The 27660-nt window shown below is 42.6% G+C and overlaps 1 protein-coding gene across 1 annotated transcript in view; it reads right to left on the bottom strand.

Moving 5' to 3' along the window:
- Positions 1–1054: 1054 nt before the first annotated feature.
- LOC106567591 (F-BAR and double SH3 domains protein 2) overlaps positions 1055–27660 on the bottom strand; it is a 61896-nt gene continuing 35290 nt past the window's right edge. Inside the window, exons 6-20 of the mRNA XM_014137091.2 lie at positions 24616–24749; positions 24314–24368; positions 24066–24194; positions 23724–23846; positions 14625–14720; positions 11545–11661; positions 10661–10762; positions 9897–10049; positions 9168–9293; positions 5405–5488; positions 4899–5103; positions 4323–4570; positions 3559–3772; positions 3101–3171; positions 1055–2985 (exon numbers count right to left, since the gene is read on the bottom strand). Of these exons, the coding sequence (XP_013992566.1) occupies positions 2899–2985; positions 3101–3171; positions 3559–3772; positions 4323–4570; positions 4899–5103; positions 5405–5488; positions 9168–9293; positions 9897–10049; positions 10661–10762; positions 11545–11661; positions 14625–14720; positions 23724–23846; positions 24066–24194; positions 24314–24368; positions 24616–24749 (1944 nt within the window). The 3' untranslated portion in view covers positions 1055–2898. The remainder of the gene's footprint in view (positions 2986–3100; positions 3172–3558; positions 3773–4322; positions 4571–4898; positions 5104–5404; positions 5489–9167; positions 9294–9896; positions 10050–10660; positions 10763–11544; positions 11662–14624; positions 14721–23723; positions 23847–24065; positions 24195–24313; positions 24369–24615; positions 24750–27660) is intronic.

The following is a 27660-nucleotide window of genomic DNA, read 5'->3' on the forward strand; positions in this document are numbered from 1 at the left end:
AAAAGTTTTATACCTAACCTTAAACCGAAAATCGAATTGTTTTAATGAATATTTTATTATCAAATAAAATAAAATGTTATTGGTCACATACGTGTTTAGCAGATGTTCTTGCGGGTGTAGCAAAATGCTTGTGCTTCTAGTTCCGACAGTGCAGCAATATCTAACAAGTAATATCTAACAATTTCACAACAAATACCTAATACACAAATCTAAGTAAAGGAATGTAATTAAGAATATATAAATACATGGACGAGCAATGTCAGAGCGGCATAGACTAAGATACAGTAGATATAGAATAATGTATACATATGTAAACATTAGTGACATTATTAAGTAACTAGTGTTCCAGTTATTAAAGTGGCCAATGATTTTAAGTCTATGTAGGCAGCAGCCTCTCTGTGCTAGTGATGGCTATTTAGCAGTCTGATGACCTTGAGATAGAAGCTGTTTTTCAGTCCCAGCTTTGATGCACCTGTACTGACCTCGCCTTCTGGATGATAGCGGGGTGAACAGGCAGTGGCTCGGTTGGTTGTTGTCCTTGATGATCTTTTTGTCTTTCCTGTGACATCGGGTGCTGTAGGCGTCCTGGAGGGCAGGTAGTTTTCCCCCGGTGATGCGTTGTGCAGAACGCACCACCCTCTGGAGAGCCCTGCAGTTGTCGGCGGTGCAGTTGCCGTACTAGGCGGTGATACAGCCCGAAAGGATGCTCTCGATTGTGCATCTATAAAAGTTTGAGTGTTTTAAGTGCCAAATTTCTTCATCCTCCTGTTGGTGAAGAGGCACCGTTTCTTCCCCACACTGTCTGTGTGGATGGACCATTTCAATTTGTCAGTAATATGTACGCTGATGGAATTTAACTTGCCACCTTCTCCACTGCTGTCCCGTCGATGTGGATGCGGGGTGCTCCCTCTGTTGTTTCCTGAAGTCCACGTTCATCTCCTTTGTTTTGTTTACGTTGAGTGAACGTTTATAGCCAATGTTGACTTCGTGTCTGTGGTATCTAGTGGAAACCCACGATTAGTTTGTGAAATGTTGAATAAAACAGAACAAAATGTGATTTCAGCAAATTTTAATCCATATTTATTTTAACAAATATTTTTCTTAATATCCAATTAAATAATTTAGATGTTCTGCTATTGCTGCAGATGCTACATCAGAGTGGGCCGTTTGTTTCTACCGTATCTCTGAAGATACTGAAAATAAAATCAGGAACATAATGACAAAAAACTACTTCATGGTTGTGTCAAAGTATTTCACAACAGCATGTACTTTTTCAATATAACAGGGTAAACTTCAAAATAAGTTTGACATTCAAATCTCAAGGAGATCAACGAGAACACAGCAACGTGGCTGACAGATTCTTGATTTCCTATGATCAACAATTTATACGTTTCCGTATGTTTTTATCCTTATTCTAAAATTGCTGCACAGCTATCCATCTCAAAGCTCTGTAAACTATTAATATTTAAATGATACAATTAAAAAGCATACATCAAATAAAATCAATTATACCTCCCAACGTAAACAATTATATATTTTTTGGCGACATAAATCAAATGCATTTCACAAGGAGAACAATACTCATACCGATATAGATGGAGCAAAAAATGTTTCTAAAGTAGACAAACAATGCAGCAACCACGAGAGAGACCAAGCAGCAATACTGAAAAGGGCATTAACAAAATATCAAAAAAGTGCTTCAGTATTTCAGTCAGTTCACATTTCCTGTAGGTAATTAGGAACTATGGTGATTCTCCTCCGGGAACTTTAAGGTATGCACAACTGCAAATCATCTTGCGATGCTTTCAGTCTTGAACTGCGACCCAGTCTGCATTCCTGACTGAAAAAACTATTCTCACCAGCAACCATTATTGGCTAGTTTACACCTAGATTAGTTTTGATAACATAGTTAGATCCTTGTTTTTACAACAAAAAGTAGCACAAAAAAATAGTCTACATTTACTCATACACACACACTATAGACTGCCCCTGGCAATCTTGAAATGTCCCAAGTTTTAACACAAGGAAATTGTACAAATACATTTAGAAGAGTAGTAATTTACGTGTCAGGGGCAGTTTTGTTCTAGTTTCACAGTGTGACCCAGATTTTGCCCTCAATGGGGCTATTCCTATCTTAAACAATTACACCCCTCCAAAATTGCCACTTTTCCCTTGTATATGAAATGTTGGAAACACTTTTTAAAGACATATTTCAGGTACAGGAGTGATACCCGCCTCTACTGTGTTGTCAATTTCCCTGAAATGTGCGGAGACAAAAATAACACAATCTACCAAGAACCAAACAGAGATCTGGCTTGGACTTTACCTGTGTTTTTTTTTAAACATTGTGACAGATGTACAATCCTCCCACAAAATTTGCATAACTTGGTTGTATAATAATTCAATGGCGATATCTTGCTCGAACAACAAGGCAAGACCCCCCCCCATTGCTCAATGCCCAGTTATGAAGGTGAGGGAGCTAGCCAGAGAGAGAAAAAGAGAAAGAGGTAGAGAGAGCAAGAAAACACAGTGTTAGAATACAGCACAGAGAAAAAGAGGTATAGACCAAGGAAAAAGATGGGTAACAGAGAAAAATAATAAAGACAACTAGAAAATGGGATGTCGAGTTGGAATTTGGATACGGTGTCAATTGCACAATTATTTGGGTTCTCCGCACCGCACACCGTTTCAGCCCTACTGGCTTTGGACTGTGTGGAGGGAGACGAACCAAATTTCGGGCCACCTCATGGAGCCTCTCCGGTGGGGAGTGGGGATATCCCCTGGCTGGTTCAGGGGCTCTGGAGCCTGTTGTCTCTCCCTGGGGGGGGGGGTCAGTCGGTCAGGGACCTGGATCCACCAGGTCTGATCTGGTTGTGGGTAGCAGCCACGGCAGCGTCGTTACACCAGCGTGATCTCCACTTCCTCCCTCTTCTTCACCTGGCCACGAGGCTGCTGCGGCTTGGGGGGCGGCGGAGCAGCGCGGACCTGTCCATAACATACAAACAAGCTAGGTTATTCCTTTGAGCTCCAAGTGGAACCTCAACGAGTCTTTTCAAACCGGACAAGGGACAGTATCCATACAGTGTGTGTGGTGACTTACAGGTCGAATGGTGCCCCCCGCACCACCATCTGTTGGGTACCTGGGGGGCTGGGTGGAGTTCTGGGCAGGACCTGAAGGTGAGGGGGGCAGACAGAGTCATCATCACCATGTCTTGGCATCGAAATCACTACAGGGTAGTGACATCGTGCCTTAATGAACACAACCCAGATGTGTCAAATCTCAGAATGAGGAATCTTAAAATCCATGCTGTTGTTTATTACTTGTCCATGTCCCTACTTTTTTTACATGGTCTATTTTGTGTTCATTTATTATGATAAAGAACATAGCCTGGTCCTAGATCTGGTTGTGCCATCTTGCCAACTCCTATGTTTGTTGTCATGCCACGGACTATAATACAGCACAAAACAGATCTGGGACCAGGCAATGAATGATATGCATTGCGATAACATTTGAAGTGAAAAATAATAAATAGTCAGCCTTTGAGGAGTGGTTCTTACTTTGCAAGTGGCCTTTGAGTGGTACGGGCGGTGGCCTATGGTGGCCGTTGGAGGGGGGGCGGGGTATGGGGGAGGAGCTGGCACTGGAGGGGCTGGACTGGGGCGAGGGCAGAGTGGGGGTCAGGAGGGGGCTGCTCTGACAAGGGCTGCTGTGGAACGGGCCCAAATGGAAGGGGCTCTGTGGAGAGCACTCAGAAAGAGGAGAGGGGGATGCCTGGAAGACAGAGCACACCACAGAATTAAATAAAACAGTAATATATTGATTACTGTTATGCAGTATCTTTATGACGTATACTGTATGGATGAGAATGTGAGCCATGAGAACCTTTTTTTTTTTCAATCATTCATTCATTCATGGATTCATGTGTGTAAACAGCATATAGGTCGTTAGAGGACACAACATTGCATCTGTCCCATTATGGCGTCTGTGAGAGCATGGGCAGCGCCGTTGAGGCCATCTCCATTTTGTAGTGGTACATTGTCTTCTTCTACTACTGCTATGAGTTGGTAAACAAACTGAAAGGATGCATACTGCCACCTGTAGTGTGTTGTTTGAACAGGTATAAAGCAAAGGTTGGCTCCTGATAAGGAAGGATCACGTAATTCTATCCAAGTTAACTCAGGAAGTCCCACCCAGTTGACTAGTTCAACAAAATTGTGAAAATCCTCAATGGTGCTGCCCATGCTAAAACGGGCATTTGGGCACTAGTCCTCTATCCATCTGTATGGTAAACAGCTCCTAGGGTGGTTGCACACGTGTGTACCTGCGGATTGCTGCTGGCCTCTCCTGAGATGTCGCCATTCTTGCTGTCTCCACCGGCACCACCCGCTGCCAGAAGGTCCTCCACAAGCACGGCAGGGAAGACACCCACAGTGCCATTGAACTCGCCCTCCCAGAAACCGTCATCCTCATAGGTCTCGCGGCTCAGCACACGGATGATGGCGCCCTCAGGGAACGAGAGCTCCTCACCTGTCTGGCCCGCGTAGTCGTACAGGGCCTTGGCGAAGCACACTGAGGGTGGGAGAGGGGGAGAGAGCGGAGGTGAAAAGGGGAGGTGGAAGAGGGAAGGAGATAAAGGGGAAAGAGAGAGTAAGAGAACAAAGAAGAGATCAAAATGAAGAGAACATTTAAAAAAGTAATGGTCAACATCTCAATGACATTGTTTATTCAATGTGGGGCGAATCCTAACTTTTACTTAAGTCCAATTTCCTTTTATCTCCCACTGACATCAATGCATGACTAAGTGAAAATCGGAGTTAAGTGAAGGTCAGGATTCGCCCGTGAGAGAATGTTGAGTCATGCTGCTCCAAACGTTTCGGCCAAATTCACTGTCTCTCACCACCGCTGGAGTTTCCGTTGACAATAGGTGTGCCCGGCGTGTGCAGCTCTGACTCGGCCAGCTCGGGCTCGATAGAGTTACTGGAGGAGTGGGAGCGAGCGTCCAGGGCGGCCAGAGACTGGAGCATGCTCATTAGGCTGTTGGACGAGGGCAGCTGCAGGTACTTCTCCGGGACGTAGCCCACCTGGCCCGTCTGGTTCCTGGCCTAGAGACAATGTTGGAACACACACACACACACACACACACACACACACACAGGGTTACCGTCAGTGATAGTAGGGCACACCGCAGAAACATGCTTTGTAATGGAAAACAAAACAAATTTCTTATTGAACAAGTTGAAGTAGTACCTCCCTACTTCACTCGGTTTAAAAAATGTTCTCCCCACTGGACACAACCCCTAGTGTGTATAGTAGGTATATGATATGACTTCAGAGTACCTCTTGCTTTATTCTAGTTAAAACACAAACTGTGAGGTAGTGCCACTCTTGGAAAGCACTCTGTACCTTGACCCAGTCCTCCATGTCCCCATCATCGATAACCTCCAGCACCTCCTGTTCCTCGATGGTCAGCTCGTCTGGCTGAGACGCCTGGGAGAGAAGTGAGAGGAAAGAGGTCATGTTTCATTACTGCAAGACTGCCCCAGTCAATTCCGTGAATATATTATACAGTGAGGGAAAAAAGTATTTGATCCCCTGCTGATTTTGTACGTTTGCCGACTGACAAAGAAATTATCAGTCTATAATTTTAATGGTAGGTTTATTTGAACAGTGAGAGACAGAATAACAACAAAAAAATCCAGAAAAACACGTCAAATGTTATAAAATGATTTGCATTTTAATGAGGAAAATAAGTATTTGATCCCTCTGCAAAACATGACTTAGTACTTGGTGGCAAAACCATTGTTGGCAATCACAGAGGTCAGACATTTCTTGTAGTTGGCCACCAGGTTTGCACACATCTCGGGAGGGATTTTGTCCCACTCCTCTTTGCAGATCTTCTCCAAGTCATTAAGGTTTCGAGGCTGACGTTTGGCAACTCGAACCTTCAGCTCCTTCCACAGATTTTCTATGGGATTAAGGTCTGGAGACTGGCTAGGCCACTCCAGGACCTTAATGTGCTTCTTCTTGAGCCACTCCTTTGTTGCCTTGGCCGTGTGTTTTGGGTCATTGTCATGCTGGAATACCCATCCACGACCCATTTTCAATGCCCTGGCTGAGGGAAGGAGGTTCTCACCCAAGATTTGACGGTACAATGGCCCCGTCCATTGTCCCTTTGATGCGGTGAAGTTGTCCTGTCCCCTTAGCAGAAAAACACCCCCAAAGCATAATGTTTCCACCTCCATGTTTGACAGTGGGGATGATGTTCTTGGGGTCATAGGCAGCATTCCTTCTCCAAACACAGCGAGTTGAGTTGATGCCAAAGAGCTCCATTTTGGTCTCATCTGACCACAACACTTCACCCAGTTGTCCTCTGAATCATTCAGATGTTCATTGGCAAACTTCAGACGGGCATGTGTATGTGCTTTCTTGAGCAGGGGGACCTTGCGGGCGCTGCAGGATTTCAGTCCTTCACGGCGTAGTGTGTTACCAATTGCTTTCTTGGTGACTATGGTCCCAGCTGCCTTGAGATCATTGACAAGATCCTCCCGTGTAGTTCTGGGCTGATTCCTCACCGCTCTCATGATCATTGCAACTCCACGAGGTGAGATCTTGCATGGAGCCCCAGGCCGAAGGAGATTGACAGTTCTTTTGTGTTTCTTCCATTTGCGAATAATCGCACCAACTGTTGTCACCTTCTCACCAAGCTGCTTGGCGATGGTCTTGTAGCCCATTCCAGCCTTGGGGTGGATCAGCTTAATATTGCGGAAAGGATATTGCTTCCATCAGTGTAATTGTCTCCATCATTTCCAATCCCCCATTTATTTTTTTGGTAAATATATATATCCATACACGCACACACACACACACACACACGTACACATATATATATATATGTATGTGTGTGTGTGTATATATACACACACATATACATACATACATACATACATACATACATACATACATACATACATACATACATACATACATACATACATACATACATACATACATACATACATATATATATACATACATATATATATATATATGTATATGTATATATATATATACACACACACACACATATACTTTTTTTAAGAATTTACCTTTATTATTATTCCCAATAAACCCTACCACCGATCGCCCAATTGGAGTAAACTAATAAACACTTCGGCTTTTACCTTCAATTTATTCATCTTATACACATTTTACAGACAGTCTATTTTACAATAGTTCTTTTTTGTTTGTTTTTAGTCCTTCCTCTATTTTTGATGTCCATCCAGTTTGATTTCTATTTGTAACTGTGCTATATCACAAAAGTTCTGAACCTATATACATTTTACAGACCCCGTATGTTTTACATTGTTTATCTTGTTATTAGTCCCACCCTTCAGCTCCATTCAACCCCTCCCATCTATCCATCAACTTCATCCATTTCGAATTTCTATTTGCCATATATTTTTCAACTGTGCTGTGATGCTTCACAAAACAATTGAACCTTTCTATTCTCATAGCTTCTACAGATTGTAAATTAAAAATAAATGTTTTTGCTAAAATAATTATTATATTATTGATTGATTGACTATGGCTTTTCAAATCACCCAGTATTGCTATCTGCAGCGTTAGTTCTAGGCAAATGTTGCAATTCTTCAGCCATTCCTGGACCTGTGACCAAAAACGAGCTACATATGGACAACACCAAAATAAATGATCTAATGACTCTGCCTCCTCACAGCAGAATCTGCAGAGCTGGGAAGATTGTATCCCCCATATACAGTGGGGAGAACAAGTATACACTGCCCGTTTTCCTACTTACAAAGCATGTAGAGGTCTGTAATTTTATTGCATACTTATGTCATGCAATAAAATGCAAATTAATTACTTAAAAATCATACAATGTGATTTTCTGGATTTTTGTTTTAGATTCCGTCTCTCACAGTTGAAGTGTACCTATGATGAAAATTACAGACCTCTACATGCTTTGTAAGTAGGAAAACCTGCAAAATCGGCAGTGTATCAAATACTTGTTCTCCCCACTGTATATAACATTCTATTAGTTGCAAGAATTTTGTATAGTAATTTAAATTGAAAAATTCTAAGTTTTGAATCCGGCGTTGTTTTGCGTATCAATTCATAAACCATGTGACATGGAATGGGCACATCGAAAATCTCTTCCCAACTATTTTGCAAATTATATGGCACAGCTATCAGTTTTTTGGTCCTTAAATGAAATTGGTATATGTTTTTATTTATCACACTGTTCTTTAACCTTTTATGTTCATTAATACAGGGCCGACATACAAGTTCCTTACTTTTTTCCCCTTCTACTTGCCTCTTCCATTTTTGTGGTAATGCTGCAATTAATTGGTTGTAATTTTGGGTAGATCAGACATTTCCATATGTCTGTGTTAGCTGCATGTGTGACATCACTCCACCAGTCCTATTTATAATATCATTCATTAAACATTTTTAAAAAATTCTTAGACATTTTTTTTTTTAAATCAATTACTATATTTGAATTTAACCACAATATTTGTTGTATTATTTGTTCTGTCTTTTCAGGTGGATTAAACTGGTCTACAATCTTGTCCCTGACATCCTTGGAGAGCTCTTTGGTCTTGGCCATGGTGGAGAGTTTGGAATCTGATTGATTGATTGCTTCTGTGGACAGGTGTCTTTTATACAGGTAACAAACTGAGATTAGGATCACTCCCTTTAAGGGTGTGCTCCTAATCTCAGCTCGTTACCTGTATAAAAGACACCTGGGAGCCAGAAATCTTTCTGATTGAGAGGGGGTCATACTTATTTCCCTCATTAAAATGCAAATCAATTTATAACATTTTTGACATGCGTTTTTCTGGATTTTTGTTGTTGTTATTCTGTCTCTCACTGTTCAAATAAACCTACCATTAAAATTATAGACTGATCATTTCTTTGTCAGTGGGCAAACGTACAAAATCAGCAGGGGATCAAATACTTTTTTCGCTCACAGTAGGTTGGAGCTGCGTGCTGCTCACAGGACCTATATGGTACGAGGTACGGTACCATACTGCACCGCATCCAAGGCGCTGAGTTAATTGCCAGCTTAAAGATGATAATAGGAAAGCACTCTGTGTGTGTGTGTGTGTGTGTGTGTGTGTGTGTGTGTGTGTGTGTGTGTACGTACGTTGTATGAGTAGAGCACTTTGCAGGTGAGGGGGTAGTTCCTGAGGGTACTGGAGGGGCTGGAGCTGCTGTCGTCCAACACCTCTCCACTATCTTCATCCTCCTCCCTCTCTAGGTCACCTGTACCCTAAAAACACACACAGCATGTTGTAGAGGATCCCTTTGAGCAAGGGAAGCCGCAGAATCGATACTTTCGATCACCTAGTGCAGTAGTGTCAATCTCATTCCATGGAGGGCCTACTGTCTGCTGTTTTTTTTGTTTTTCCTTTCAATTATGACTTAGACAACCAAGTGAGGGGAGTTCCTTGCTAATTAATGACCTTAATTCATCAACCAAGTGCAAGGGAGGAGCGAAAACCTGCAGTCACTCGGCCCTCCGGGGAATGAGTTTGAGACGTGTCATAGTGAGAAGGTGATTTGTAGATCAGTGATGAGTGACTGCAAAATCTGTAGCCTTGTTAAACTATCCTGATCTCGCAAGCTCACATGTTAGTCTGGTTTCACAAGGCTAGTCAATCTCAAAACACAAACACAGCACAGGCTAAGATGGCACCTTAAGGTTGAGAAACAGTGTCTTAAAGACGCACCTCAGCTCCCTTATGGGATTTACCTGAGACCGGCAAATTCCAGTAAGCAGGTATAAAGGGTACAAAATGACAAATTGAGATGTGTTTGTGTGTATGAAATTTTGTCTCGTATTTGAATACATAATGTGTGTTTTGTGACTCACGGAGAGTGAAAGATCATGGGCATTTAGGTTGGCCCACCGCTCGTTCTCCAGCTCCTCCATCACCTGGTTCATGGCGCTCTTCAGCCACGTCTCCACTGTGATGCCTGCCTCTCTCAGTAGAGCCAGACGAGCATCCGCCTTCAGCTTCACGGTCTGGAGTTAGTGACATTGCATGTTTTGTCATATTATGAATTTCAAGCTTATTCCCTCCAAACTGGGATTTTGCAACCGTAGTAATGACTCATGCTATAATAAAAAGCTCCATTAGAACTATGTTGGATGTATTCAGCCTTATCCACCAACAGAGGGCATCAGAGGCAAGAGAGATTAAGGTGAGACAACCTGCTGGCCCACTGATAAACAAACCTCAATAAGGGATCACACACACACACACACACACACACACACACGAGCACTGGTGGAATCGTAACCATGGTCTCCTGCTCAGGAAACCAACGTCTCCTTCTTGGGCCAAGGGTGACAAATTTTAAGCAGCAGGCAGGGCTACCTCATTGCTCCCGAGTGGCGCAGCGGTCTAAGGCACTGCATCTCAGTGCTAGAGGCATCACTACAGTCACCCTGGTTCGAATCCAGGCTATATCACAACCTGCCGTGATTGGGAGTCCCGTAGGGCGGCACACAATTGGCCGTCATTGTAAATAAGAACTTGTTCTTAACGGACTTGCCTAGTTAAATAAAGGTTAAATAAATAAAAAATTAAATCACAACAATCCTGCTAAACTTCACTACACACACAAGTTTACCTCTGCTCTCCGCAGGTTCTCCCTGGCCTCCTCCATCTTGAGCTCTAGCTCACTGCGGTTCTGCTCCGACAGCCCCTGTTGGGTCCCATAGTCCTCCAGGGCCTGAAAGGTCACAGGTAACATGTAGAGAACAAACCAATCTTAATGGCTGCGTCTGAAATGGCGCCCTATTCCCTGCATAGTGCACTTTGTACAGTAGGGAATAGGGTTCCATTTCAGACACAACCTATGACAAATCTTAAAAGAAACTACACCACCACACAATGAAAAGGAGGAACCAAAACCAAATCACAATCAAAAGCAGGAAATGCTAAAACAATATGGCCATGAAAATGAGAAATGCTGAAATAATCAAGCAATAAATGGTAGACAACATTACACTGAATAGAAGAAATTGTAAAACTCACAGATAAAACATGACTCATTTAATATAATTTAAAGTAATGGGGTTGTTAAAGGGCCATGTTACATCCTGGTTTACTGGAAAACACTTGTCAGAGTTTGGCCAAGAACTACCTACATCCGTTATCTTATCACCAAGTTTTAACAACAAACCATCAGGCCAGTAGGGCGATGGTCGAACGTTTCCTAAACGTTATCACTTCCCTTCCCTCTGACACAGTGCAAGCATCATAAAACTGATTAAATATTAGTATTTTATATTGGGTTAATGATATCTCCGTGTTGAGTCAGTTGGAAGTGTACTGAAGTTGAACAAATCTGAGCCCGTATTCATAAAGTCTATGAGTCCATGTAATCTTATCTAAAAAGGCAGAAAACTTTGCCTAGATCAGCACTCCTACTCTGAGACACTTTGTGAATATAGGCTATCCCTCGCTCTTTTTATTTCCATCCCTCTCTCTTTTCTTCCCTCTCTCTCTCACCCTCTGACTGTGGATGATGCTCTTGTGTTCTCGTGCCACTCGGGTCGCCCACTTCCGTGCCTCCTTATCCAGACTGTGCTCCTCCACTGTGCCACTCTCCTTCTGCAACTGTCCCACCTAGTGACCAGGGATGATGTGTTGGGGAGGGAGAGAGAGAGTTTAATAATAATAATTGATAATATTCAGCTAAACATATTCAGCGTCCATATCTGTCCGTGCATCTATTAAAATAAGTCAAAAAGACATATATAATATATGGTACATATAAAACAGACATTCACCTAAATATTTATGGTTGGATATTGGAGCTGATATTCGTTTGAGGGTGAATGTTGGCAAATATTATGAAATTAGATTTTTGAGAAATGAACTCAAGGCGGCGTAGTAAAAACATTATTCAACTATTGAGGCAGACAGCGAAACAATGTGTGTTTGTGTCGAAAGGAAAACAACATAGAGGAAAGTACTTCCTCTATGGATGACCTCACAAGAGGAACACAGCCAATCCACGCATCCCAATGGGATGAGAGGCAATGTCTCTAAATCAGGGATGTAATCAGTACAACATGTGAAATGTCTGATATTTGCTCGGGGGTAGGTTGATTCCAGATTAAAATGGAATAATCTTGTGCTTATTTCTCTCCACAACTCATCTACAAGGCCGGAAGTCTCAGTCCAGGCCTCTCTGATGTGTACTCTGTAATGTGATATGTTCTGAACATTGCAAAATATAAATGAATAGAGCTGACACGGTTCTCTAGTCTACATGACCGACAATCATATTTGTTCTACACAATAGACTTATATCAGAACGTTCTGTAACACTAAGTGTTCATTATCCACCAAACAGAAGAAAACGTACTGAAACAGGGAGGGACGTCCCTGGACTTGTCTAATAATCAAACGCTTATTCTTGTTTCCTAATACAAAATGATTTGAAACATTTTCCATTGCACTCGGTAATGAACAGAGATCACTGGCCGTCTGATGGACACACGCAAAAGGACCACAAAGTTTGGTCTCACCTCTCCTCAGGAGGTGTATAGGTCAACTCCTATGACTGATGATGACCCCTGGCATGATTCATGCGTACACAGCTGACCTCTAATCTCTGAGCCCTGACAAAATAATAAACACAGTCCAAATGGCTAAATGTATAATTATGAAAGAGAGAGAGCTCTACGGTCACGATAATATGCGCTTTTATCTATTCTAAAACACAGACACCCCTACCACTTGTTTTTCAAATATTTGCACATTCTTAAAAACACTGTACACAACTGTTAACATTAGAAATGCCTTTATCTTTTAGAAACCTTTGTGGATGCAATATTTAAATCAAATGTTATTGGTCACATACACATGGTTAGCAGATGTTAATGTGAGTGCAGTGAAATTCTGGTGCTTCTAGTTCCGACAGTGCAGTAATATCTAACAATTCCCCAACAACTACCTAATACACACAAATCTAAAAGGGGTGAATGAGAATATGTACATATTCTCGGGGCGGCAGGGTAGCCTAGTGGTTAGAGCATTGGACTAGTAACTGAAAGGTTGCAAGTTCGAATCCCTGAGCTGACAAGGTACAAATCTGTCGTTCTGCCCCTGAACAAGGCAGTTAACCCACTGTTCCTAGGCCGTCATTGAAAATAAGAATTTGTTCTTAACTGACTTGCCTAGTTAAATAAAGGTAAAAAAATAAATACATATCTGGATGAGTGATGGCTGAGCGGCATAGTGCAGTAGATGGTATAAAATACAGTATATACATATGATATGAGTAATGTAAGATATGTAAACATTTTTAAAGTGGCATTGTTTAAAGTGACTAGTGAGCCATTTATTAAAGTGACCAGTGATTGGGTCTCAGTGTAGGCAGCAACCTCTCTGAGTTAGTGATTGCTGTTCATTTCTAGTTTGTTTGTTTCTTCACATTTTTATGTTTTGAATTACATGTCAATAAAACCCATTTCAATTACACGTCAGTAAAGCCCCTTTGAACTGAGAAAGAGCCAGCAAGGGAGCGAGCGAGAGCCAGCGAGCGAGAGCCAGCGAGGGAGAGCCAGCGAGGGAGAGCCAGCGAGGGAGAGCCAGCGAGGGAGAGCGCGAGAGCCAGCGAGGGAGAGAGCGAGAGCCAGCGAGGGAGAGAGCGAGAGCCAGCGAGGGAGAGAGTGAGAGCCAGCGAGGGAGAGCGAGCGAGCGCTATTCAATGTGGACCATGCGCAAGGCCAATAAATCAGTGAAGGAGAGCCACACTGTGTTACTTTTAGAGGCCGAGGCAGTCAGCGGTAGAAGGGTGGAGGCGGGGGGCTGGAGTGAGGCTCCCTCACAATGCCCCTTTTTCACAGACGCCCTGCCTCTTTCAGTGCTGTTATTTTCCGGATACCTCTGTCACATTGCGCAGGGAGGGGAAAGGAGGGGGGTAGGTTTGAGGGAGGTTGAGGGTGCAACTGCATCATTAAATGTTTTCTTTAGGAACAGGCCACCGCTTGTTTCACTACCAACGGAAAACAACGAGGGTCTTGGAGATAAACACCCTCTGCAGGCGGCAGAGGGTACGGACAAGTGCACTGGCGGGCAGACGGACTGACTGGCAGGCTGGGTCAGTTGAGAACATGTTCCTCTGGGGCTCGCATGCACACCATATACATACACACCATAAACCATACAAACAAACCTGCGTGCAAAACAAACACACTCACCAAAACACACGCATCGCATGTAATGGACGTCACTGTCATTTAACAGCTTTGCTTCCTACCTCACAGGTCCACTACTGGGATTGATTTTACAAATCCCAATCCTGTCTCGCAATGCCTTAGCCAGCTACGCCAAAGAAAAGCTAGCAATTCAATGGCATGGGTAGAGGCATTTCAAGTTGAGGAGTGAGCCTACAAATTCAACTTGGTTACACATACGCACAAGCATGTACAGTAGAGCAGGTTAGCTAGCCTAGCGGTGAAGAAGAAGGACCAATCCTTCAGCTACAAGACGGTAGCTTTAGCATAACTAGTGTGTAGCGTAGCACTAGCCACCACGTTCCATGAGAGAAGTAGCATTAGCGTAGCACTACTACCCACCGTGTCAGTGTTGATGGGCTGGAAGAGGATGGCTGGGGTACTGTGGAAAACTTGGTTCTGCTGTACAAACTGCTGCTGGTGGAAGTCCTGCATCATCTGAAGAGAACACACGAACATACGCAGATGCACACACACATGCAGACATGCACACACAGCCGTTTAGTTAACCTCATAATACAGCACAATAGAAGCAACTGATAACCTGTGAGGCATAAAGGGATTAGAATAGATAAAACTCAATCATGACAGAAGAGGCCTTAAACTCCTTTGAGAGTTTATTATGTCATTGGCGAGCAACCACACTGTTCTTATTTAAGCCAGGGCCATCGAAGGACCAATGACGGTCAGAGCAGAGCGCAGCATGACCTAAAGTCACAGGGGAGCATTCACGGTCACCTCAAGGGTCATAGGAAGATTACCAGAGAGTCAAAACTATACACCCACAGCCTGCTGTGGCGTCACAGTGAAAGAGGAACCATATGAGTCAGCCGGTAGAAATCTGACCCCTCTGTGGGATCTGGCACCTACAGCTCGCTGCCTCCCTGCAGATACACAGTACCAGTCAATAGTTTGGACACACCTACTTATTCCAGGTATTTTCATTATTTTTACTATTTTCTACATTGTAGAATAATAGTCAAGACATCAAAACTATGACATAACACATATGGAATCATGCAGCAACCAAAAAAAGTGTTCTTCAAAGTAGCCACCCTTTGCCTTGATAACAGCTCTGCACATTCTCTCAACCAGCTTCATGAGGTAGTCACCTAAAATGCATTTCAATTAACAGGTGTGCCTTGTTAAAAGTTAATTTGTGAAATTTCTTTCCTTCTTAATGCATTTGAGCCAATCAGTTGTGTTGTGACAAGGTAGGGGTGGTATACAGAGTATAGCCCTATTTGGTAAAAGACCAAGTCCAAATTATGGCAAGAACAACTCAAATAAGCGAAGAGAAACAACAGTCCATCATTACTTTAAGACATGAAGGTTTGTCAATCCGGAAAATTTCAAGAACTTTGAAAGTTTCTTCAAGTGCAGTCACAAAAAGCATCAAGCTCTATGATGAAAGGTCTGCCACAGGAAAGGAAGACCCAGAGTTACCTCTGTGCAGAGGATAGGTTCCTTAGTTACCAGCCTCAGAAATGCTTCCAAATAAATGCTTCACAGAGTTCAAGTAACAGACATCTCAACATCAACTGTTCAGAGAGACTGTGTGAATCAGGTCTTCATTAGAGGTCGGCCGATTATGATTTTTCAACGCCGATACCGATTATTGGAGGACCAAAAAAAGCCAATACCGATTAAATCGGCCAATTTTTTATTTATTCGTAATAATGACAATTACAACAATACTGAATTAACACTTATTTTAACTTAATAGAATACATCAATAAAATCTATTTAGCCTCAAATAAATAATGAAACATGTTCAATTTGGTTAAATAATGCAAAAACAAAGTGTTGGAGAAGAAAATAAAAGTGCAATATGTGCCATGTAAGAAAGCTAACGTTTAAGTGCCTTGCTCAACCTGAGAACGTATGAAAGCTGGTGGTTCCTTTTAACATGAGTCTTCAATATTCCCAGGTAAGAAGTTTTAGGTTGTGGTTATTATAGGAATTATAGGACTATTTCCGTCCCTCTCCTCGCTCCTACCTGGGCTCGAACCAGGAACACATCGACAACAGCCACCCTCGAAGCAGCGTTACCCATGCAGAGCAAGGGGAACAACCACTCCCAAGTCTCAGATCAAGTGACGTTTGAAACGCTATTAGCGCGCACCCGCTAACTAGCTAGCCATTTCACATCGGTTACACCAGCCTAATCTTGGGAGTTGACAGGCTTGAAGTCATAAACAGCGCAATGCATTGCGAAAGCTGCTGGCAAAACGCACGAAAGTGCTGTTTGAATGAATGCTTACGAGCCTGCTGGTGCCTACCACCGCTCAGTCAGACTGCTCTATCAAATCATAGACTTAATTATAATAAACACACAGAAATACGAACCTTCGGTCATTAAAATGGTCAAATCCGGAAACTATCATCTCGAAAACTAAACGTTTTTTTCTTTCAATGAAATACGGAACCGGTCCGTATTTTATCTAACGGGTGGCATCCCTAAGTCTAAATATTCCTGTTACATTACACAACCTTCAATGGTATGTCATAATTACGTAAAATTCTGGCAAATTAGTTGGCAACGAGCCAGGCAATGAACACAAGAGCAGTGACACAATTTCATGTTAGCAGGCAATAGTAACTAAATATGCAGGTTTAAAAATATACTGCTCAAAAAAATAAAGGGAACACTTAAACAACACAATGTAACTCCAAGTCAATCACACTTCTGTGAAATCAAACTGTCCACTTAGGAAGCAACACTGATTGACAATAAATTTCACATGCTGTTGTGCAAATGGAATAGACAACAGGTGGAAATTATAGGCAATTACCAAGACACCCCCAATAAAGGAGTGGTTCTGCAGGTGGTGACCACAAACCACTTCTCAGTTCCTATGCTTCCTGGCTGATGTTTTGGTCACTTTTGAATGCTGGCGGTGCTTTCACTCTAGTGGTAGCATGAGATGGAGTCTACAACCCACACAAGTGGCTCAGGTAGTGCAGCTCATCCAGGATGGCACATCAATGCGAGCTGTGGCAAGAAGGTTTGCTGTGTCTGTCAGCGTAGTGTCCAGAGCATGGAGGCACTACCAGGAGACAGGCCAGTACATCAGGAGATGTGGAGGAGGCCGTAGGAGGGCAACAACCCAGCAGCAGGACCGCTACCGCCGCCTTTGTGCAAGGAGGAGCAGGAGGAGCACTGCCAGAGCCCTGCAAAATGACCTCCAGCAGGCCACAAATGTGCATGTGTCTGCTCAAACGGTCAGAAACAGACTCCACGAGGGTGGTATGAGTGCCCGATGTCCACAGGTGGGGGTTGTGCTTACAGCCCAACACCGTGCAGGACGTTTGGCATTTGCCAGAGAACACCAAGATTGGCAAATTCGCCACTGGCGCCCTGTGCTCTTCACAGATGAAAGCAGGTTCACACTGAGCACGTGACAGACGTGACAGAGTCTGGAGACGCCGTGGAGAACGTTCTGCTGCCTGTAACATCCTCCAGCATGACCGGTTTGGCGGTGGGTCAGTCATGGTGTGGGGTGGCATTTCTTTGTGGGGCCGCACAGCCCTCCATGTGCTCGCCAGAGGTAGCCTGACTGCCATTAGGTACCGAGATGAGATCCTCAGACCCCTTGTGAGACCATATGCTGGTGCGGTTGGCCCTGGGTTCCTCCTAATGCAAGACAATGCTAGACCTCATGTGGCTGGAGTGTGTCAGCAGTTCCTGCAAGAGGAAGGCATTGATGCTATGGACTGGCCCGCCCGTTCCCCAGACCTGAATCCAATGGAGCACATCTGGGACATCATGTCTCGCTCCATCCACCAACGCCACGTTGCACCACAGACTGTCCAGGAGTTGGCGGATGCTTTAGTCCAGGTCTGGGAGGAGATCCCTCAGGAGACCATCCGCCACCTCATCAGGAGCATGCCCAGGCGTTGTGGGGAGGTCATACAGGCACGTGGAGGCCACACACACTACTGAGCCTCATTTTGACTTGTTTTAAGGACATTACATCAAAGTTGGATCAGCCTGTAGTGTGGTTTTCCACTTTAATTTTGAGTGTGACTCCAAATCCAGACCTCCATGGGTTGATAAATTGGATTTCCATTGATTATTTTTGTGTGATTTTGTTGTCAGCACATTCAACTATGTAAAGAAAAAAGTATTTAATAAGATTATTTCATTCATTCAGATCTAGGATGTGTTATTTTTGTGTTCCCTTTATTTTTTTGAGCAGTGTATATACTTGTGTATTGATTTTAAAGAAAGGCATTGATGTTTATGTTTAGGTACATTGGTGCAACGACAGTGCTTTTTTCGCAAATAAGCTTGTTAAATCATCACCCGTTTGTCGAAGTAGGCTGTGATTCGATGACAAATTAACCTCTTGGCGTTCCCCTAGGATAGGGGGCGCTAAAGCGATTTTTGAAAAAAAATTGTGCCCATTTTAAACGGCCTCCTACTTTAACTCAGAAGCTAGGACATGCATATAATTAATACTTGTGGATAGAAAACACCCTAAAGTTTCTAAAACTGTTTGAATGGTGTCTGTGAGTATAACAGAACTCATATGGCAGTCAAAACCCCGAGACAGATGGAAACAGGAAGTGGAATTCTGAATTGTGAACTCAACTTCATCACGTTGTCTATTAATCACACCGTGAGCTATGGTTCATTGAGCACTTCCTATTGCTTCCACTAGATGTCCCCAGTCTTCACAAATTGGTTTGAGCCTGTTGTTTGAACGAACCTAAATGGGGAAAAAAATGCATTTTCTCGAAATGGCTGTCCCGTGGCCGACGAAGCATTTGGATCAGCCTTCAGACTCGCTAACAAGAACAAGCTCTTGGAACATAAAGGAGTCATTTTTTCGCACGAAAATAAATTTTTTGTGGATCTGGGATTCCTGGAAGTGCTTTCTGATGAAGACAACCAAAGGTAAGGGATTATTGACAATAGTATACAAGACTAGATGTGATATGCGATTGTTCCAAGATGGCTAGCCTATTGCTATTGCTAGCCTACTGTTCTGAGTATCGCATCCCCTTTTATCGCAAAGTGTGATTACCCAGTAAAGTTATTTTTAAATCTGGCATTACAGGTGCTTTCAAGAGATATTCATCTATAAATCTTAGAATGACAATATTACATTTTAAAAATGTTTTCGAATAGTAATTTAGTAAATTGTAGCTCTGTTTCATCGGATGCATTTGAGGGAAAATAGTTAGTCAACGTTACGCACCGATGTAAAATGCTGTTTTTATATATAAATATGAACTTTATCGAACAAAAGAATGCATGTATTGTGTAACATGATGTCCTAGGTGTGTCATCTGATGAAGATTGTCAAAGGTTAGTGCTGCATTTAGCTGTTTTTTGGTTATTTGTGATGCATGTGGTTGGTCGGAAAATGGCTATGTGGCTACTTTTACGATATACTCCTCTAACATAATCTAATGTTTTGCTTTTGCTGTAAAGCCTTTTTGAAATCGGACAACGTGGTTCGATTCAGGAGAGGTGTATCTATAAAACGATATAATTTGAATTATTATTATTTTTTAATTATGAAATTTTGTTATGCTAATGGGGATATGATTTTTCGCTGGATGTCGGGACGGAGGCCGCACAGGGGTTAACAGGCACCGCATCGATTATATGCAACGCAGGTCGTTAGATAAACTAGTAATATCATCAACCATGTGTAGTTAACTAGTGATTATATTAAGATTGATAGTTTTTTATAAGATAAGTTTAATGCTAGCTAGCAACTTACCTTGGCTTCTTGCTGCCCTCGTGTAACAGGTAGTCAGCCTGCCATGCAGGCTCTCGTGGAGTGCAATGTAAGGCAGGTGGTTAGAGCGTTGACTAGTAACCAGAAGGTTGCAAAAACGAATCCCCGAACCCCCCCTGAACAAGGCAGTTAACCCCCGTTCCTAGGCCGACATTGAAAATAAGAATGTGTTCTTAATCTGACTTGCCTAGTTAAATAAAGGTGTAAAAATGTTAGTTTTTTTAAAGAAATAAGACAAATTCGGCAAATCGGTGGCCAAAAATACTGATTGCCGATTGTTATGAAAACTCGAAATCGGCCCCAATTAATCGGCCATTCTGATTAATCGGTCGACCTCTAGTCTTCATGAGCAAATTGCTGCAAAGAAACCACTACTAAAGGACACCAATAAGAAGAAGAGACTTGCTTGGGCCAAGAAACACAAGCAATGGACATTGGACCGGTGGAATTCTGTCCTTTGGTCTGATGAGTCCAAATTTGAGATTTTTGGTTCCAACTGCCGTGTCTTTGTGAGACGCAGAGTAGGTGAACGGATGATCTCTGCATGTGTGGTTCCCACCATGAAGCATTGGGGAGGTGGTGTGATGGTGCTTTGCTGGTGACACTGTCTGATTTATTTAGAATTCAAGGCACACTTAACCAGCATGGCTACCACAGCATTCTGCAGCGATACACCATCCCATCTGGTTGGCGCTTAGTGGGACTATCATTTGTTTTTCAACAGGACAATGACCCAACACACCAACAGGCTGTGTAAGGGCCATTTGATCACCCAACCTCAACCCAATTGAGATGGTTTGGGATGAGTTGGACCGAGTGAAGGAAAAGCAGCCAACAAGTGCTCAGCATACAGTGGGGCAAAAAAGTATTTAGTCAGCCACCAATTGTGCAAGTTCTCCCACTTAAAAAGATGAGGCCTGTAATTTATCATAGGTACACTTTTACTATGACAGACAAAATGAGAGAAAAAAATCCAGAAAATCACATTGTAGGATTTTTTATGAATTTATTTGCAAATTATGGTGGAAAATAAGTATTTGGTTAATAACAAAAGTTTCTCAATACTTTGTTATATACCCTTTGTTGGCAATGACACAGGTCAAACGTTTTCTATAAGTCTTCACAAGGTTTTCACACACTGTTGCTGGTATTTTGGCCCATTCCTCCATGCAGATCTCCTCTAGAGCAGTGATGTTTTGGGGCTGTCGCTGGGCAACACGGACTTTCAACTCCCTCCAAAGATTTTCTATGGGGTTGAGATCTGGAGACTGGCTAGGCCACTCCAGGACCTTGAAATGCTTCTTACGAAGCCACTCCTTCGTTGCCCGGGCGGTGTGTTTGGGATCATTGTCATTCTGAAAGACCCAGCCATGTTTCATCTTCAATGCCCTTGCTGATGGAAGGAGGTTTTCACTCAAAATCTCACGATACATGGCCCCATTCATTCTTTCCTTTACACGGATCAGTCGTCCTGGTCCCTTTGCAGAAAAACAGCCCCATAGCATGATGTTTCTACCCCCATGCTTCACAGTAGGTATGGTGTTCTTTGGATGCAACTCAGCATTCTTTGTCCTCCAAACACGACGAGTTGAGTTTTTACCAAAAAGTTATATTTTGGTTTCATCTGACCATATGACATTCTCCCAATCCTCTTCTGGATCATTCAAATGCTCTCTAGCAAACTTCAGACGGGCCTGGACATGTACTGGCTTAAGCAGGGGGACACGTCTGGCACTGCAGGATTTGAGTCCCTGGCGGCGTAGTGTGTTGCTGATGGTAGGCTTTGTTACTTTGGTCCCAGCTCTCTGCAGGTCATTCACTAGGTCCCCCCGTGTGGTTCTGGGATTTTTGCTCACCGTTCTTGTGATCATTTTGACCCCACGGGGTGAGATCTTGCGTGGAGCCCCAGATCGAGGGAGATTATCAGTGGTCTTGTATGTCTTCCATTTCCTAATAATTGCTCCCACAGTTGATTTCTTCAAACCAAGCTACTTACCTATTGCAGATTCAGTCTTCCCAGCCTGGTGCAGGTCTACAATTTTGTTTCTGGTGTCCTTTGACAGCTCTTTGGTCTTGGCCATAGTGGAGTTTGGAGTGTGACTGTTTGAGGTTGTGGACAGGTGTCTTTTATACTGATAACAAGTTCAAACAGGTGCCATTAATACAGGTAACGAGTGGAGGACAGAGGAGCCTCTTAAAGAAGAAGTTACAGGTCTGTGAGAGCTAGAAATCTTGCTTGTTTGTAGGTGACCAAATACTTATTTTCCACCATCATTTGCAAATAAAATCATTAAAAATCCTACAATGTGATTTTCTGGATTTCTTTTTCTCATTTTGTCTGTCATAGTTGACGTGTACCTATGATGAAAATTACAGGCCTCTCATCTTTTTAAGTGGGAGAACTTGCACAATTGGTGGCTGACTAAATACTTTTTTGCCCCACTGTATGTGGGAACTCCTTCAAGACTGTTGGAAAAACATTCCAGGTGAAGCTGGTTGAGAGAATGCCAGAGTGTGCAGAGCTGTCATCAAGGCAAAGGTTGGCTACTTTGAAGAATCTAAAATATATTTTCATTTGTTTAACACTCTTTTGGTTACTACATGATTCCATATGTGTTATTTCATAGTTTTGATGTCTTCACTATTATTCTACAAGGTAGAAAATACTAAAAATAAAGAAAAACCCTGAATAGGTGTCCAAACTTTTGACTGGTACTGTTCGTTCATGCCGGGTTGAGCGGAAACTAACTGTAAACTACAGTCGGGTTACAGAAACACAAGATGACCCCAAGAGCCCCGGACTAAGATCGCTGAGGGGTAACTGAATAGCTAGGAAGACAACAGCGTATCGGGATAAGTAATTAGTCATCTCTAAATCTTTAAAGCTAGAATCCATAGTTGCTACATACATTTTTGGGCTTAAATGATATTATACACAGATTTTTTTAAAGAATATAATTTATATATACCTCATGAGCTTTGTTCAATGGTCATACCCCATCAGAACCCAAAATTTAAGCTTGCTTTACTCCAATGTTTGGAAACAACATAAGCAAACACTTGTATAGCCTCAAAACATGGTTAAAGCTATACATTTGATATCATGGATGGTCAGTCTTTGCATGCATAACTCTCCAGCCCCATCCCTTAGCTTGTTAGAAAACCAGGGGTGGGGAGTTGCTTTGTTATTGTTTAAATGAACGATTCTAGCTTTAAAAGAAAAATATGGACCTAAACAATGCTAACTTGACCATCTGGGTTTTGAACCTGGGTCTCCTGCACACTCTGAGCTAATGTCTAGGCATTAGCTCGGGGAAGTTAATGCAATCCTTCAGCTTTCAGATAGGTTCTGGACGAACCACCTCTGTTACACCGACTTCCCAGCATTCTCTGCATAGAAACTCTCTCCCAAAGTAAAAAAAACCTCCAATAAAAGCCTGGTTTGTGCTGTATAGCCAATATCATAAGACCATAGGAGTTGGCAAGACAACACAAACAGATCTTGGTCCAGGCTAGTTCAATGAAGGATAATACCTGGGGTCATTAGTATCAAGCATCTCAGAATTCCCCGTTCAAGTACCATTTCCTATACATTTTTCATCTAAAAGGCAAAACTGATTCTGGATCAGCGCTCCTTCGAGACACTTGACACATACGGCCACTGGGCTAGTTTGCGTGCGCTCACCCCATTGGAGCTCTCCAGGAGGATGTTGAAAGTGTTGTGAACAACCTGGTAGGACTCAAGCTCCATCTGGCACAGAGAGACCAGATAGTCCTTCACCTGCTCATAGATGCTCCCATCCAGGACCTGAGGAGCGCAGTAAACAGGGAAAGAACTTAACTTGTAATTTATCAGTAATGCAGCAATAACCCTCCATCTCACTCACTCGCACACTGGTGGTGGCATTCCAGGTAGCCTGTTTTTGCAGTCATGCTAACTATGACACAGCAATCGCCTGAGATATGAGGCAACTGCAAAAAAAAGTACCTGGAATGCCCCCATACTTTGTGTGTGCCAACGCCTCACCTTAATGCAGTCGATCAGGTCAGTGTCGTAGTAGCGCTGCTGGTGAGCGTTAGCCGCAGCTAGCGTGAGGAGATAGTCGTTCCTGGCACGGGTGGCTTTGGAGTTACACTCACTCCTCTTGGCTTTCAGCTGAAAACATGCACGTCAGTAACTTGGTTTGATAGTTATTTCCCCATTCCCATATGCACTTGAGTTGGTAGTCATGGCCAATTGGCCATACATAAAATGGATTAATTTAATTCTCTCACCTTTACACTTGCCCTCTGCAGACTGGACCTGGATTGGAAGAGACTCAGTTTGGACCTGGACAGAACAGAAGGAGAGATGGAACATGTACGTGGAACAGAGTCACACAAGACCAATGATTCCCTATAGTCTTTTACATTGTCACTCCTGTACATTAGTGAGGATTGGGTAGTGAGGATTGGGTAGGTAGAATTATGGCAATAGCTCCACCTTGCCCTCAGATGTGTTACCCATCTGATCCTCTCAAATCTCCACAAGACCGTAGGGGTAGGATTTTTTAGTGTGTATGTGTGCGTGCACGTACTTGGCGTCCTGCTCGGCCTTGTCCCTGACGGCCTGGGCCATGGTTTCTGTCTCCTGGTACTTCTTCCTGGTCTTAGCCAGCTCCTTCACCGAGTCCTGCAGCTCCGCCTGCACCAGCATCAGCTGGTCAATACACTGAACAAAGAACCAGAGGGCATACAGTCAGCTGGTCAGTACACTGGAGAATAGTGCTGAGTGATTAACCGACTTTTCTGGGGGTTCTCTGTTATTAAACTACTAATTGACCGATGTCGGTTCAATTACTTGAATTCCATTTAGACAGACGGATCAGAGAAAAAGAGGCAAAGCGAGAGGTTTCACTTTTGCCAAAATCTGTCATAAATAAGCCCAATGCGAAGTCTATTGGCTTAGTTTGGACCTAAGCTTGTCGCCTGCATTCCCGCCTTTGGGACAACAACTCCCATTGATAGGGCGTAAACAGGAGCATCTCGTCATTATATACAGATCTTTGGACGGATACACTTTTACGCCTGCTACATCAGGTTAGATACACAGACTGCATAGACCGCATGAGAGTAATGTACACAACAACGACAAGAGGGACAGAGACAGTTCGTGAAAGTATGCCTTATCAAATTTGAAGAACTAGTAAAATGATTGTCAGACAGCTCTGCAGCATAATATGCAGTTTGGCAAAATATGAAGACAGTACAGTATGGGGAGCACATAGAGTTATATGGCCTGGCTGCCTGGTACTGCCTGAGCAGAGATGATTACTTTAAGGAATGAAAAATAATAAAGCCATCAAATAAAAACTAAGTAGCTGAAATATTGTATAGTAATTTACTATTTTTCTATTGATGTCTACCCAATGTGGACCGGACAGAGACAATGAAATATGATCAATGTTCACTATTTTTGGCTTTGGAATTTCGATTAAAACGGACTAAAATGAATGTAACGTCATTATCTCATAATGCATTTCATGTTAAAAAAAATTTGTCGCAACCAAATACCGTGATAATTTGTTAAATAATTGAACCGAAACCTAACAGACCTAAAAAAGCACCAATAGCTCACCACTACTGGAGAAACAACCAGAGGACATACAGTCAGCTGGTCAATACACATAGTCAGCTGGCACAATATGGCTCATGTGGTGAAACATGTCAAATATCCTGACTCATTGCTAATACAGTTACCCGAGCCATGGCTCACTTCCTTCACTCAGACAGTACAGGACTATCTGGGCGATGACTGGCCAACAGCTTCTACCCCCAGACCATGAATAGCCACTAGGCAGCTACCTGCTCCCCCCACCCTGCAATTACATCTGTGTTCCTGTACATGTGACTAATAAACTCAATCTAATAACATACCTGGACAAGCATGCCTGTTCCACTGGTAGCCATTCTAAGATGTTTGTACTAAGAATAAATATGATATTCCTATTAGGTCAGTCAGGGTGAACAAGAGGGTGATGGTAGCCAGTGGAACGTGGACAGAGATAGAGAGCAAGTGTTGGCCAAAGCCTGACATCCAGTGATCATATGGACAGGGCGGCCATGTGGCCAACTCTTAGCTGATATTGAAGCAAAGCGTCCAGGCTTGGGCATGTTCAGTAGGGCGAAAACATTTCAAAATGGACTAAAACAGGGAGGTAAGGTTTTGCTACAGTGTGCCAAATTGAACATGACCCAGTATACGAGAAGAGCGTACCAAGAAAAACGTTGTTTGCTGAAGTGCGAAGGCCCACCTGAACTATGACCCAGTATATATTAATACAGTGTCTTGCAAAAGTATTCAGACCCCCTTGGATGTCTTCACTTTTGTTACAAAGTGGGATTAAAATTGATTTAATTGTCATTTTTCTTGTCAATTTACACACAATACTCTAATGTCAGTGGAATAATTATTTATTTAAGATAAATAAATTCATAACTAAAATAGTCATCGCATAAGTATTCAGCCCCTTTGTTTAGGCAAGCCTACATTTGTTCAGAAGATAAATTTGGCATAACAAATCAAAGTTACATGGACTCACTTTTTTAATGACTAACACTTCCTCTGTCCCCCATACATATAAAATCTATAAGGTTCCTCAGTCAAGTATTGAATTTCAAGCATAGATTCAACTACAAACATCAGGGAGCTTTTCGAAAGCCTCAAAGGGCAGTGATTGGTAAATTGATGACAATAACAAAATCAGACATTGAATTTCTCTTTAAGCATGGTCAAGTTAATAATTATGCTGTGGAGTATGTATTAAACCACAAAGACACAGGGATCTTACCATTAGGCCATTGGGGATTTTAGAACAGCAACAGAGTTCAATGGCTGTGATAGGAGAAAATGGAGGATGGATCAACAACATTGTAGTCGACTCCACTCTTAATGACAGAGTGAAAATCTATGGCAAGACTTAAATTGCTGTCTAGTCATGATCCCCAATATGTTGACAGAGCTTGAAGAATGGTTAAAAGAATAATGGGCAAATATTGCACAATGCGGGTGTGCAAAGCTCTTATAGACTTACCCAAGAAGACTCACAGCTGTAATCAATGCCAAAAAGTATTTCTAACATGTATTGACCCAGGGAGCTGAATACTTATGCAACGACTATATTTTATAGTTATTTCATTGTTATTAATTTTTCAAAAACATTATTTTTCCTTCCACTTTGACATTAGAATATTTTGTGTAGATTGTAGACAAAAAAAGTACAATTCAATTAATTTTAATCCCACTTTGTAACACAATAAATCCAAGGGGTCTGAATACTTTTGCACAGCACTGTATATACAGTGCATTCGGAAAGTATTCATACCCCTTGACTTTGGGGCGGCAGGTAGCCTAGTGGTTAGAGTGTTGGGCCAGTAACAAAAAGGTTGCTAGATGGAATCCCTGAGCTGACAAGGTAAAAATCTGTAATTCTGCCCTTGAACAAGCCGTTAACCCACTGTTCCTAGGCTGTCATTGTAAATAAGAATTGGTTCTTAACTGACTTGCCTAGTTAAATAAAAAATTTCCACATTTTGTTAGATTCATCAAGGATCTCTGTACTTTGCGCTGTTCATCTTCCTCT

The sequence above is a fragment of the Salmo salar genome, chromosome ssa13, assembly GCF_905237065.1.
Source record: "Salmo salar chromosome ssa13, Ssal_v3.1, whole genome shotgun sequence".
Taxonomy (NCBI): Eukaryota; Metazoa; Chordata; class Actinopteri; order Salmoniformes; family Salmonidae; genus Salmo; species Salmo salar.